General features: G+C 27.9%; 1 protein-coding gene across 2 annotated transcripts in view; it reads right to left on the bottom strand.

Moving 5' to 3' along the window:
- Positions 1–16360, bottom strand: part of LOC114127416 (LON peptidase N-terminal domain and RING finger protein 3) — a 42085-nt gene that overhangs the window by 24396 nt on the left and 1329 nt on the right. For both annotated transcript variants that reach the window (XM_050200013.1, XM_027991642.2), the window contains exon 2: positions 7594–8438. In XM_050200013.1, the coding sequence (XP_050055970.1) occupies positions 7594–8434 (841 nt within the window). In that variant the 5' untranslated portion in view covers positions 8435–8438. The remainder of the gene's footprint in view (positions 1–7593; positions 8439–16360) is intronic.

Below are 16360 nucleotides of genomic sequence, written 5' to 3' on the forward strand. Positions count from 1 at the left end.
TAATCGGTCCGTTTTATAATTTTCACACCACAATATTTTTTCGAAAAAAATTATTTCGTTTAACTCATTTCTGTTTTGAAGATAAACTGACAAAGACTTTACAAGGTAATAATAAAATAGTGTCCATTAAAAATTATATTATATACCTACTTCGAATTAATCGTGTAAACAATAAACATATTAGGGTGCCCACAAAATGACTCCACCGAAAATTTTTAATACTTAGTGTCTTAGTTAAAAAATATTTTTTATTGGTGTGTGTCCTTATCGTCTTAACTACCTAATAAAACGATAGTTTTTCAATATCTGCATGTATATACTTATGATATATAGGTTAAAATATTAACAAAACAACACCCTACGAATTATATATTATTTTATAAGGTCATTCATTGTACGCTCGCATTCAAATTTATACGTCATGTATACCATATATACGTAGGGCGTAGGTAAGGGGAGGTTTCGGGTGTTCAAGCAACTCCCGAAATTAAAGATAAAACAATTTTAAAATAAGTATAGTGAATTTAACCTAATGTATATCTAGATCAAAACTCCCTCCAAAAATATTTCTTATCTACGCCCATGCATATACCATCTGAAACATGGATTCAAATGTGCGACTATAATATTATATAAGTGTGTTTTACTGTTTAAAGTACAGGGTACCTAGAATATTAATATTTTTTATTTTTAAATATCGTTATTTGTACAGTACTTTTCTAAGTATATATTAGACCGCCGTGGCACAGTGTATATAGGTACATACAGCTTGCGTAGCTTAAGTAAGCTATATGAAATATTTGATCATACGAAATTTGGTTGGTAGCTCTCGTATCTCACGTATGCTCGCCGAATGATATCTTTTTATAGGTTTTAGGCCTATTATTATAGTTGCTGTAACTACTAAGCTACATTACAATATTATATTTATACAATAAATGTGTGTATATTTAGGATGTATATGTAATGTATAACTATATACAATAACTATATATCATAGATTATAACCTATATAACTATAACATTTTACATAGGTTAGGTTACGGATACAGCACATGTACTGCACATGTAATACGTATAATAATATGAAAAGTTACGACAGTAATCGATACATATTGACCGAGGAAAACCTTAATCTTTGAATAATGACTAATAAATAGATATAACATTTTAAGCAGTACAGGTTAATATAGTAGGTATAGTTTAGATAATAGTAAAGGTTTCACCCGAAATCGCTACATCCGTATATTATAATATTGTGTCACCACTGTCACCTTTGCCAATGTCCGATCCGATTACGTGACTTATTTTTATTCGTGCAGACGAGCCTATCGGCTTTTTTGGAACTCTCGTCGTATATATAGGTAGGTACTACAAATAGATGCGACGATCTAGTGCAAGCATATATATATATATTATATTAATGTATACCATTATGTATATATTCTATGTACAATGTATACAGTCGACACACAAAATATACATAATATGTATTATAACATGTTTACATCCTATTAATAGAGTGTTACATAATTGGGTCATTGAGAAACGCGAATAAGGATCACTTTATAATACAACATTATTATGATTCTAGATTTATAGTGTTCATACAGAATGCTATAGATTTCTATTCAGTCACAGACACCAAAATCTAAAATTTGGGGAGGCTACACTTTTTTTTCAAAGTAATTTATGTAATAAATAGATTAAAAATTACAATCATATGAAAAAAGTTGTTTATTATTTCAAAATTGTATTATTAATACTAATTATAGTTACTAGTTATTAGAACCTATTTCAAACTGTGTGAAAACATTTTTTTTTTTTTTATTATTAAAAAATATAAAAACATAATAATTTCAGATCAAGATAATTTTTCAAAAAAATCACCTGTATAGGTTCGTAAACAACACCAAAACACTTAAACACGTGCGCTACCAAATTAGGTTACACTCGAATAAAAAAAAACTCGGCTGACCAGATTATATATAAATATATGTATATATATTATACTATTCAGCTGAGTGTCTATTATAAGTACATAACGCGTACGTAAAATGTGACGGCTATCGTTAAGGTTCGGATGTCATAATACTACTAAAACTGGAAATAGTAAGTTGATTCCGATATTCTACTCTTTTTCTACTTAGATTACCGAAATCGGTCTTGAAAACTTCCAACACTGAACTATAAATACTTGTTTTATGTTTCGGAAATTGAAAGTCATGCATTATATAATATCTAGAACTATGCGTAAAATACATGACCACGCACAATACATATATTAGTACCTATATTGGCCTATAATTTAAAGAAAAATTACATAGACAAATTCTTTGGTTTAATTATAATAAAAGAAAAAATGAAAAAAAGTATAAATAACCACAATACTTCGACAGTATAGGTATTGAGTATATCTCGTCATTAAATAGGTCACTGGATAAATTGCAATTGAATTCAATAATTTATTTGTTACATTCGAAAAATGATTCTGTGCGAAGTTAAAAGGTTATTCAATAGAGTAGACAAAAGGTCAGTTAATTTATAATACTAAATATATTTTATCAAATATTTATATTACTATTATAGTTGTTAATTTTACTATTATAACATTTATGGAAAAAATATAGGCAAAATACTAATTTTAATATTTTTATAAAGTCATTGCAAACAGTAAAATATAACAATTATAACAATATTAAACTAAAGGTATCTAGTCTCCATAAATATTTAAACTACCTAAAATCGTTATTCTTCGAATTAAGATCAAATTTCGTCAAATTTTAAACTTTGATTGTCTATTTAAAAAACGTGCCTATAAAAATATTTTTTTAGATTTATGAATTCCAGTAAGAGCTATTCACGAGAAACCTTTAAACAAATTTACAAACCTACAGTATAAAAAATTAACACTTCATAAAATTTTTAGTTATAGAATAATTAGCAGATTTTCATGATTAACAAATTTAGTAAAAAGTTTAACTTTTAAAACAAAATTATGTATGATATGTATTTTTTATGTTTTTATATTGCTATATGATCAACCTATGAGAAATCTTATTTTAATTTTCAAGTTTTTTAACTAAAAAATAAAATGTTTATCAATACTTTGAAAATAAGATAGTGAAGTGGGTACTTCACTTTGAGTACTTATTTAGGTGTCGCTGGTTCACTATTATGAATGTGTTAAATTTAAATTCAATGAATTATCATTATATATGAAAACTAAATATATTTTATAATATGTATATATTTTTTTTTATGCAGCTTAAGTATAAAATATGTGTATATTGAACCATATTATTATTATTATTATTAATATGTTTGAGTCAATGCCGTAAAACAGTATGAATAAGTTCATAGTATAAATTAGAAGGTAATATCTTAAAATTAATCTATATATTTTTAAAATTTTATTTCGTATAATTAATAATATGCGTACAAATTGTATAAGGTAATTATAGTCACAAAACAACTATTTTAATAATACGGTTGGATTTGCATAAAAATTGCCTTTTTTCCTTAACTTTTTATTTGCTTTTTCCGGTTATAAAGTATTAGGAAATTTTAATTTTGGTTTTCAAAAGTTTTTTTTGACTACTTACTTAGTGTGTACACAGACACACAAAAATACATATCTTTATAAAATTATTATTTACACTGCTCTACTATTTTGGTAATTCCAGTATTAAAAATGTACAAGGAATCTTACAATAAATTTTCAAGAATTTTTACTCACAAAAAAGTTACCTATTATGATGTATAAAATATATATCAAAAAATAACTAAAAAGAAAGTAGAAAATATCTTTTGGAATCTATAAACCACAAAAAGAAACAAAATATATGTATGCTATGTATAGAAAATTCTAATACAATATAAACATAATTGGTAAAAATTGCCAGTGTCAACGGTCATTTGTTTTTAAATTAGAACAAAATTAATTTTTACAAAAACTGGTTTTTAGTTATAATTCCTATATATCCCTTTATTATTTGTTTTGTTTTGTTTTGTTGTTATTTTTAACACTCCCTCCCCCTTAAAGAACTAACTAAATTCACTCTCCTACCATAAAATACCATAAAAATGTATTATTAGAGTACTAAAAATACTTTAAAGTTGGTGACAGAAAAACTAAAAACACATGATTGTATAATCAATACATTTATTGCTCGGCTCGGAATCTAAAAATAATAATGCTGGTATTTATTTTATTTTTTCACTTATTCAAAAATTATGTAAATTATAAATTTTAAAGGATCAGAAATAAGATACTGCAGCAGGATATACCTTCAGAATGTACAATGTACATAACAGTGGCGCACGCAGGGGGGGTAAAGGGTTTTAACCCCGCCCGAAATTTTCTACGAGGTCTAGGTTAAAATTAGGTCATACTTTTGTTAATTGTAAAATGTGTTCTATTTTTACCTTGACCCCCCTCGAAAAAAAATCCTGTGAGCGCCACTATACTATATAATAACCTAGTTATTTGTTTTCCTTCGAAAAACAAATTAATATGTATGGTAATAGAATCATTTTTTGTATAAATAAATATTATTAACATTCTAATAAGGTATTTGATTTATTTTCAAAATTCAGTTATATTCTTTTTTATTATTATTTATTAAAGCTATTTTTATTCTATACATCTAATAAAATAATTAATTAATTTGATCATAAATATTGGTGGGTAAATGACAGGAGGTTAGTATTAGTGATCAGGCACTCGACAGTGCTACCCAACAACTATATTCTACTGAACTTATATTTATAATATATGCACAAATCACTATATCTATGATACGAGTGATTTTCTCGCAACACTTCAGTAAACCAAAAGCAATGTAAATTTTAACAAAATTATATTAAGTACATTGAATTTGCAGTTTGCCTCGATACGACTATTTAGTCCAAGTATCCCAAGGCTATTCTTTCAAAAAACGATGCGCGCAAATATGGAATAAATAGTTTGATATTTAGATATCTAATATAAATATAAATAGGCTAAATAGGCTTATATTATACTATAAAAAATAATATAATATATTTAATTAGTAACATTTCTTGAAAATGAAAAATATATAATGAAACGCAGAATAAAATCACAACATTTATTTTGCTTAATTTTTTCAAATGTAAATGCTTTAGCGCTCACGTTCTTTTAATGACGATGATAATATTCTAAAATGCTTATACTTAAAGTGTTAATGAACCGAAAAAATAAAAATGTTTTGCGAATCACTTCTTTAAAATTCCCTAATTTGTAATAGTTTGATGAATGACCTTTTTGTATTTATTAAATGTCTATATCAAAGATAACTGTATAATATACTGTTCGTAACTAACTTATATTCTCATACCATATACTAATGTGTTATGTCCGCATCGATAATAGTAATTTAAATAATGTAAATTGGTTTACACAATATTTTTACTTTAAATTTATTATTATCCCTTGTGCATAATTTTATTTAATCATGTTATTTATCTCAGAAATTTTCCGCAATATTTCATTAAAATAATTAAGATAATTTTCACTTTGAATAAGGTGAACAACAAATAAATAATAGAAATCAACAAGTTTTTATAGATGACTAAAGCAACGATTTACATCTTTATTTTTCGACATAAAAGTTTAAACGTTGCCGTATTTCAAAATGGACAAAAAATGAATCAAACAAATTCGTAGATTATAACCATCACTGATAAAAATATTATCTATAACAGGAGTTAGATAATTATATTTTACGCATGTAACAGCAATAAATTTTTTTTTCTACGAACAATTATATTTTGGCACATAGATATTATTGTATAACTATAATTTATATTATATTTATAGGTATGTATAAGACCTTCATTTGGAACAAACATATACACATGTTCATAAAAAATGGTACGATGAATCGTACGATTGACTTGAACGCATATATTTATATTACTATGGTTGCTGATTGGTAGTTTTTTGGGTATGTTATGCATTAATATATTATAGTATTTTAAATATTTTCAATATTGTTGTTTACTACAATATTCAGTATCTACTACATAGATACATTACAACTTAATATTAAATGATTAAATGGAAAAAAACAAGTAAATATTACTAAATCACTCAACTAAATCAAAATCTAACGTCAAATATATTAACGATCTCTTTATAATAATTTAACAAGCAAAATTGCAGAATTTGAAAATAAAATTACACAAATTAAGAAAAAAGAGGATAGTCTAATCTCCATATATCTCAGTTCAATCTACGAATTAATATAAAATATTGATTAATAATCTAGAATCCTTATAGTGGCAAGTGGCTTAATTTAATCTTATATTTAATCTCCAGAAGATATTAATATTACCTCAGATATTCAATCTTAAAAAATTATAATGTTTTATAGCTATAAGACTCTACAGTTCAGAATAATTTTCAGCGATACAAAAATTGTTTTTTTGTTCTTCAAAGTTCAAATACAGACTCAAATTCGTGTATATATAACGCTTAAAAGAATACTCGCTTTTTATCGGTTCTATTATTATTACTCCATGTGTAATATAGATTTTATTATAAATTATATTTCAATATTCCTCTTTTAGATGTGTTTAATAAATTTAATTCAAAGCAATGAAAATTATATACATTTTCCTATTTGTTTCCAATCAGAGTATTATATAAATTTATATGGTATCCTAATGGTATGATTCTAAATTTCAGTCTGGAATTTATCCAAAAATGTAATCTATATGTCTAACGCTAACGCACACACACACACATATATATTTTTTTTATAAAAATAACTAAAATCTTGTTTTAATTTAATGTCGGTATTCAAAATGTAAATAATCAAATAAATTGTCTATACTTCTACTAAAAAATCTTAAACATTAAAACATATTATATTTATAATATGTGAGCATTATATGGAAAGTGGATAAATCAATATAAACATTAATATCGCTTAATATGTTGAAAATTTAATTTATTGTTTTTTAATATTGTATTTTAATATTAATATCATTTTTCTTGGTTTACACTTTACGATAGCTTTATACAATATAGGTAATATGTAATAGCCAATAGGTATAATCAATTGTAAGTTTTGTTTTATGCACACATAAACATATACGTACATTTCTCCACCCCTACACATTTCAATCTTTCGATGCCAATATTAAGTGCTTAATTCCTGCAGTCAATTTTTGTGACAGGAACAGAATTCCTGTTAAACTTCTGCCCCCGAAAAAATTAAAAACCACTACAGGTGGAGCGGGAGAAATTTTTATTTTATTTATCAGTTTATAGGTATGAATAAATATATGTAGGTATGTTAATGAATTATAAAATTAATAACCTTAATTCAGGACGCATTGCAGATATTAAATTGTTTTAATGTATATAATACGCGACTAACAATCACCCGTTTATTATGGTGTTTATACGGTACACTGCACTACAGCACATAATATGCACATTGCACACTGTACCTACACCGTGAACCGGGGTTACTGACCTTTACATGCTGCTATTAAAGATATATGATGACTATCGCACGACAATACTGCACAAGTAAATAAGATAAAAATCGATTGCCATACCTGTGTAATATGCCTGGTTGAACTTTATGAGGGCCGAGTGGATTTTGTCTTGTCTGTACAAAGCCTTGCCCTCGTCCAGCAGCTCGGAGGCGCGCAATTGCACCGGCCACAGTTTCTCGACCAACGACTTGACCAGTACATCGACGTGCGGTTGGAACGGCGTGCGCACGCCACACTTGTTGCACACTATCGGCTTGCACGCAGTGCCGCCCCCGCACCTCCGGCAACACGTGTGACCGCACAGTAACGTGACCGGTTCTCGGAGCACCAGGTTGCAGACGCAGCAGACGAACGGGCAAGACTGTTGGTGCTGCTGATGGTCGTGGCGGGTGTTGTGGTGGTGATGGACGTGGGTGTACGTGTGGTACTGATGGTTGTTGTGCTGCTGGTGCTGAAGTTGTTGTTGCGACTGTAGCGACGGCGACGAGGGATTCGGGATCGTCTGAGGGTCGTCGTCGAACTGTTGTCGGATCAAGTCGAGGAACGCCGAGGTCACGTGCCACAGGCAGTCGGCGGGAAGCGGACCCATCCGGAAGCACTGGGCGTACAGGTCCAGGGATTCGCACACGCGACCGCACTTGGCCACCGAATCGGCGTACGCGATGCACGCGTCCAAGTTGTTGTAATCGACTTCGACGCTGCCATTCCGGATCTGTTGCAGTCCCTCCTGTTGCTGTTCGTGCTGCAGCTGTTGTTGTTGCTGCTGCTGGTGTTCCTGGTGGTGCTGTTGTCCGCCGCCGCCATACGTACTGATGTATAGACCGGAGAACTTGTCGTTTGCTGCTACTTTGGCCATAAAATCATTTATGCTAACTTCCACCTCTTGAACGAAGAACGACATTAACCTGCGAACAGTATACGCACCACTCGTGTTTAATATTATCACATTTCATATGACATTATATTATTTATACCTATAATTATTATAAACAATATGTTTATTCAATCCAAAAATAATAATACAATGACTGTTGATCACGCGCATTTTAAGTTAAAGTGTAAATAATAATATCAGACTTCGGTGTCTTGCCCGACTGAAAATAAAAAACGAATATTGTTCGTTATACCCTTATACAGCCTATCTTGTAAAATATCTATATCCTATAACTTATAGATGGGTATATATTATGTGATTAATTTGTTATTATATTAACCTATACCCCTAAAACATAAAACCATTGGCAATTGCGTTCGATTACCGCGTCACCTGCGCGTGTTCAAAATATCTGTACGTTTACCTATTACATGTAAGAACTTATTATTTATTTAATATACCTAAATATATTAATAACAATAATATGTCATCGGTCATCTGCGCTGAGTGTGTGATCATCCTATTCAAGGATGTGATCAAATACTTTTCTCTCAGCCCGTTTAAATTGTCTACCAGAGTATATTATTTCTTTTTAAAACTTGAATTTTTTAACGATTTAAAACTCCGATGACCATAGTTTGTAAATTTATACATAAATATATATTATGGTTATATATCGTAAACACAAAATCAGTCTAACCGCGATACACGACCAACTGTAAATTCATAAATAAAGCACGTGCGTATCGTGCTCCTTTTTTCGCCCCCACTGATTGACTGGCAATTCTCGACGTAGCAACAGCGAGCAAGCGAGTCACGAATGCGCGCGCCCACTCCCTACCCTTCACTGCACACACCGTTCCGTTTAGTCGCATTATTATTATTATTACTATTATGTATTATACGGATTACGTAACCCGGGCAGAACCAGTCAGAAATGTTTACAAGAACATAATGACATAAAATCTACACACACCGACACATACTCAACACAATCGCACAAACTCGCGCATGTTATCGTCGGGTTAGAAAACGATCGTTTTCATTTTTTATTATTAAAACATTATGTTATAGTCATATTACATACGATTGCAAGAATACAATGTTATTGATTTACCATAGGTAAGAATCATATGTTTGGTTTTTGATAGATTTTTTTAGACATTTTTGTTCAGTAGCGACTTTTAAACATTGCCTATTATAAGAAATTATTATCCACGTAGGCTTTTGACACGTGCGAATAATAATGTAGTATTTGCATTTGATTATTTAAATATATATTGTTGTTTGTCTTAGAATATGGGAAATTTGTGGATGAAACTCAAGGTTTACAGACAGTTAATTAATACCACCTACGATTAAAAAAATAAAAACTGAAAACTGGATGGTATGGCTAATTCGCATAAAAAACAGTATTATAAGATTCAATATCTTTTATTCGTAATTTTTTGTTTAGTTTATAAACATGAATAAACGAAATTGCACAACGAAGCATGAACACCCACTATACAAAGTTGTATGTACTTTATAATTTCGTATTACGCACTTTAGATTTCGTAATGCATACAACATAGCGTATTATAAGCACACAAAATGGCCAGGTTATAAATCATAAATCACCAGAGCGAAATCTAAAAAGTGTTATGTTATGATTCCTGCGGCTCTGTGTGAATTATAATAATATTATATTATAAGCAAACAATTGTAATAAAACGGCCCGAGTGCGTAATGACTGCACGATTGAATGTTATTAGGTCATTTCTGTAACCAACTATATAATATTATTATTAATATTGAGACACAAGCGTATTATACCGCCTAGTTACAATACCTCTTTTTTGTTTTGGCAATCGCGCGGTGTGAATCTACCATAACTGCGATTGTTACGAAATAATAATAAAATACATGCCTATTATGCACACCATCCCGACGCATTCAAACTATTTAACTACACATAAAAATCAACTAAATACGTAAATATTTCAATAAACAAACTTTTTAAAGTAGGTTTCAAAGGTAAAAAACCATCTGAAGTTTAAATTGGTTACTGAATTTAGAATGTTTACGAATATTCTATACCCTATGTCCCTACAACAGTCCATTATCTGTCTATTTATCGAGATAGCGATCAAAAGTTTTACTGAACATATACGATTATCGGATTATATAATCTTTTATGCATAGTACATGCATTGTACAGCTACCTATAATTTTACAGTTTAGTGACGATTTGGACGCCCTATCGCAAGTAGAACACACACGCGGTATCATTTTTTTTTTCAACATTTCAGTACTTAAAGTGTATAACCAAATTCCCATTCCATTTACCTATTTCTTATGTGTATATACTATGTATACATATATATGTAGTTAAATCTAATCTAACCCTACCAAATTATGTTTACAAAATATATCACTTTCACTTTTATCAATCATTTAGCTACGTATACTTACTTCTCTAGTTTTTTTTACCGTGTACTCGTATACTCACTAAATTTACGATATACGTGGATAAACGGCCATATGGCGCCACATACCTGTTAGAATTTTCAGTGATGTAAGCAAAATATTCTATAACTATTTGCAATTTTCAATTCTCAAACGGTAATTACCTAATTAGATATATCATACTTGGATAAAATATTTTGAGAACCAATGACCATAACCTCGATGATTACTCATTATTAATTTTTAGCTATTTAAAAAATATCTATCTATGAACGATATACTTTTACTCTTACAAATAATAAAGCGTGAAAAATTCAAAATAAATTTTAGCGCCAAATAATTCAAGGTTAGTAACGTCTGTTCTACCAATAATTCGAAAACGTAAATAATTTTAGATTCTAAGCGGAGTGAGAATGTAGATAAATTGGTTTTACAATGTATATTTTTTTTTGTCTTGAAGGTGATTTTTAGTAGCAAATTGAATCTAGTTGGTACTAAAAATAAAAAATTCCTAGTAATTTTTAAAATCCGAAAAAATCCAACAAAAAAAAAACTGATCAAATCGATTGATATTGTGATTCAAAAATAAAACAATAAACTTATAAAGTGTTCATTAAATATTCATGTTTACTTAGAGTTTTGTTATTTCCAAAATATTATATGAATAATCAAATTTCTACTTGAGAGTAAAAAACTAAAAAACCTTGAAAAATAAATACAAGGTTCCATGTAAGTTGTTTTTACAACAAATAAAAAAACATCGAAAATAAATAGTCAAAACTATTTTTAAAAACAAACAAGATAAAATTTGTATGAAATTCATCAAAATTACGAACATTTACCAATTATATAATAGTTTAAAATTCAGAAAATTGTATCACCTATAATTTCTAAAGTAAATATTGATAAAAAATTTTAGGGCCGGGGTAAAAACTTGAAAATTTAATACAATATATCACATAAGTTTTTATAACAATTTAAAAATAATTTTTGATACTTAAATACGACTTTTATTTATAATCATTTGTCCAGATACTGACAAAATTGGTAATTCAAATGAAGAATAACATTTTTTATTTTTTTTGTTATATTTAAAAAAAATTATTTGTGGGGACTTGAAACCTCTATTTGTATTATAATATTTTACTTCTATTATACAAAATTACATTTTCAAAATGTTTAGAATAATTTTAAATAATTAAATTACTCATTACAGTAGTAGTTCAAATATATAGGTACTTATAGGTACTTTATAGGCTGACAGACTATCTTCACTCAGAACCATTTTTCTTGTACAATGATTTATCATTTACCTAATTAAATTTAATGCATCTATTACAATAACCCACCCAGTGACGTGGTCAGTATATTTGACATCTACAGTACAACACTGTGATAAAAATAGGTAACTTGTCTGTTTTTTTTTTTTTTAATTTTATTTGTTACAAAATTATGTGTATTATAAGTAATCACTAAGATGCAAAAAATCTTATTTCATTGGCATGTATACTTCAATTATACAAGTGTTTTAAAAAATAGTCACGAAAAATGAATTATCCAAACCGTACAGTAACGGGTTATCTTACATCTATAGGTATTGCAGAGTGTTTCATCAAGCGTTCTTAACCCCATTTTTTCTTTAATGATGTACCTATTTATTTAAATTCTTATTGTGCAGAATTTTTAATTACACTCAATGGCAGTATTTTTGAATTTTTAAACTTTTGTACTACTATTAAGAAGTGTCATTCAGATTCAGCTATAAAATGTGTAAAATATAATAATTATTACTGATTTAAATAAAAAAGTTTTTATTATTAAACATATTGCAATAGAAATTATTATTTTATATAGATAATATGTAGAATTGTATAATTTTTTTTATAAAATTATTAAATAAAATTATATTTTATTCGGTAGATTATATAATATAATAATATGATAATATGATAATATTCTATTTAACAACATAAATCAATACAATTTTAAACTTCTCAACTTGTGATAAAAATAACCGTGTAGGTATCAGAGTAACAAACTATGTGTGAATTTCTAGACGGTTGACGTCAATCGCAAAGTCCTATAAGACGTAAATGAACATTTTTATAATACACTTAAAAACCACGATAAAAACATTTGGATGTTATACCATTTTATCAATACACCGCAAAAATGATCAATATTTTCTATATTATATGTCAACTACTTGAAACTTACAAGAACAAATAAATTAAAACATATAAAGTACTTTATCAATCAAAAAATGTATATCTTGATTCTAGCAAATAATACAAATTTAACATCTATACCACTAACTAGTGTTATAACTATCTATTAAAATCATAACTATATAAAGAAATATGTTGTATTGATAAACAACGTAACACTTTATGCAATTTTGTATCAGTTTGATGAACTCTGGATAAATAATTGATAATACATTAAAATATCAGTCTTATCATTAAATATTAACGTTTCACGTTTCAACACAAACATTGTTTGGAAATGTTATTTTTATACTCAGGAAATACGTTAATTATTATTGTTTTATTGAGACAAACAACGATTAGATGAAGAAATGGATATTAATAATGTCAATTGACTTATGAATAAAAATAATAAAAATAATTCTTAAAATAGAAATTAAATTCACGTTTGCAAATTAAAATATTCTACATGAATTATTTATTCAAGAGGCATTAAGTTGATAAACTCAGGGCCGTAGGTAAGGGGGTGTTTTGGGTGTTCAAACACTCCCCCCCAAATTTAAAATAAAACAATTTTATATTAAATATTGTGAATTAAATTTAATGTATATCTAGACCAAAATCTCCTTCTAAAATATTTCCTACCTATATTCATTAAAAAATCACACAATGACTAAAACTGTTAAATTAAAATGTATAAATATTATATTACCCAAATAATTATTAAAAACTATTACTAATTGTGATGAAAACTTCTACAAACAAGACATTTGAATTATTTTTATAAAATGTATTTTAAGAAAATTGTATTTTAGTTTTAATTTTCTGTAATGGTTTTTGTTTTTATAATCACAAAATTAATATAATTAATAAACATTCTTCATTAGTCATTACTTATAAAAGTTCTAGAAAAATGATAGAATGTTTAATTGTAAACATGAATATAATGTATTATAGTATATAATATATGGGCGTAGTGCAAGCCACGAGGTCATTCAAATTTTATTTTACAAAATTGGTAGTACATCACTATACATCAGTTTACCTAAAAATATAATTTAAGTTACGTATAACATCATTTTGAAAAAAAATTTTAAAAACCTTGTACATATAAACAATTAATATGTATAATTTACAAGTATATCATATTATTATTTATTATGAATTAAGTGCAACGATCCATGCATGTACCTATGTATGTATGGGAATCTATTTATTATACATGTTATTTGTGAATTAAAATCATAATATTTCATTATTAAACAATTTTTATACAATTTTCGTTATTTAAATAATTGTTTACTAATATTTAATCCCTAATTAATTATTTAATTTTTACTCTACTCTGTAAAATAAAATACATGTTTACATGTTAATAACTGCCTTAATTTAAAACTTGTTTGTAATAATAATACTTAATGGGATGGTAAAAATTAAAAATAACATAATTTTAAACAATTTTAACTTTTATATACCATAAAAATAAATTTCAAACGTAAAATATATGCGAAATTATAGTTAACATATTTTTTAAGACAATTGTATTATGTACGATATAATCCGATTGACTGAAACGCTTAATACTGGTTCATTAATTATTCAAGTACAATATTATAATACATACATTTTTGTTTTTTTTAGTTTACAAATTTTAGGTTGGTTCGACAACAGTTTAACAATCTGTACTCTGTATGTATTATTTTTTATCAATATATACTGATGGATGCAAGAAAAGTTGTATTGTGCCTACAGAGATTTTCCATTACCCTTTGTACAAAATATCTATTATTATAAACAAAATAAAAACATCTTGCTAAGTTATAATATTGATATATTAAGATGTATTTGCAACTATTTATAACTATATTTATAAAACGTAACTAGGTATTTACATAATATTATAATATCTGAGTACAAAATATTACACATGTACAGTACTCGTACTTGTACACATAAATTAAATTTTAGAAAATCAACAAAAATTACTATATTTATTAAAAAAAAAGAAAAATGATTTTTATTATAAACATTAAATAATAATTTTAAAGCTAGTATCGATACCTCAATTCAGTTACCACAACTGCTGCAGTTGTATCTGCTAAAATATAATTTTAATTACATAATAAGTTTCGATAAATTGCTTCACGCGGTACGTAATCAAATACAATTAGTTTTATCCCACGCGCGGGGTCCAGGAGAGAATAATAATTACCATTATATGGTATTATGCGGTAATAGGTATATATAATATAATATTTATAGTATATGTACCTAATGTATAAGCGTTATACATAATAGAGCAGTGTTATATTATATGTACATATATTGTATATAGTAAACGTTCTGATCCCACAGGAATTCACAACCGTCAAGATCAAGGTTTTTATTCGAATGATACACGTATTACGTATTATTTTACGTACATAATATTATATTATTATTATTATTTCTACTGTTAGCTCACTCACAAATAACGACGAAGCTATTTCCCAACAAAACAATACTATATATACGTGTATATTGTTATGACAATCGTATTTTATAGTTTCGCCGGCGGGCGGGCTACAATATTAGTGGTTATGTTATACACAGCCCAATTCCTGCCACCCTTTCCTCACCACATAACAACAGCCGATCGAATGATTACGAATTAAATCATCGGAAGAGTTACGTCGTCAACGTCTGGTCGGTCGTGTATTAATTAAAATTTCTCATGGACACATGCTAAAGTATGTTTTTGAAATTTTTTTACACCATAGCGTCTCGGTACGAAAACACAATATTATGTCGCGCAGAGCAAGGGCCTCCGACATTTCCAAGTTCAAAACGTATCGCATTACTCACAACTCACACGCCGTCGCCACGTGCATAATATTATAATATTATATTTTATACTGCAATAATACGATGTGATACACCACGGGTGCAACACGTATCCGTGCACCTCATTATCATATTATATATGCACGCAATCGATGCGATTAAACTCCAGCGAAAAACCTTAATTAAACACACACACACGCACGCACACAAAGCCATTGATATAGATATGTATCATTTATATGATTATGCGCGTGTCAACGGTTTTTTTAAACAAATAAGATTTTTTTTATTTTGAGCCGTTTTTTTGCATTCTTAAAATCCGCACAGCGTAAAATATTATTATACATTATTATAATTCGTATGATTTTGGATACATAACGACACCCTTCCACCTTTACACCGCCGCCCTTCGATACGTGCCGCTATCTCGGGTCGCTGTGTTATTGAAAATATTTTCAAAAATTAATTTCCTGCC

The sequence above is a fragment of the Aphis gossypii genome, chromosome 2, assembly GCF_020184175.1.
Source record: "Aphis gossypii isolate Hap1 chromosome 2, ASM2018417v2, whole genome shotgun sequence".
Taxonomy (NCBI): Eukaryota; Metazoa; Arthropoda; class Insecta; order Hemiptera; family Aphididae; genus Aphis; species Aphis gossypii.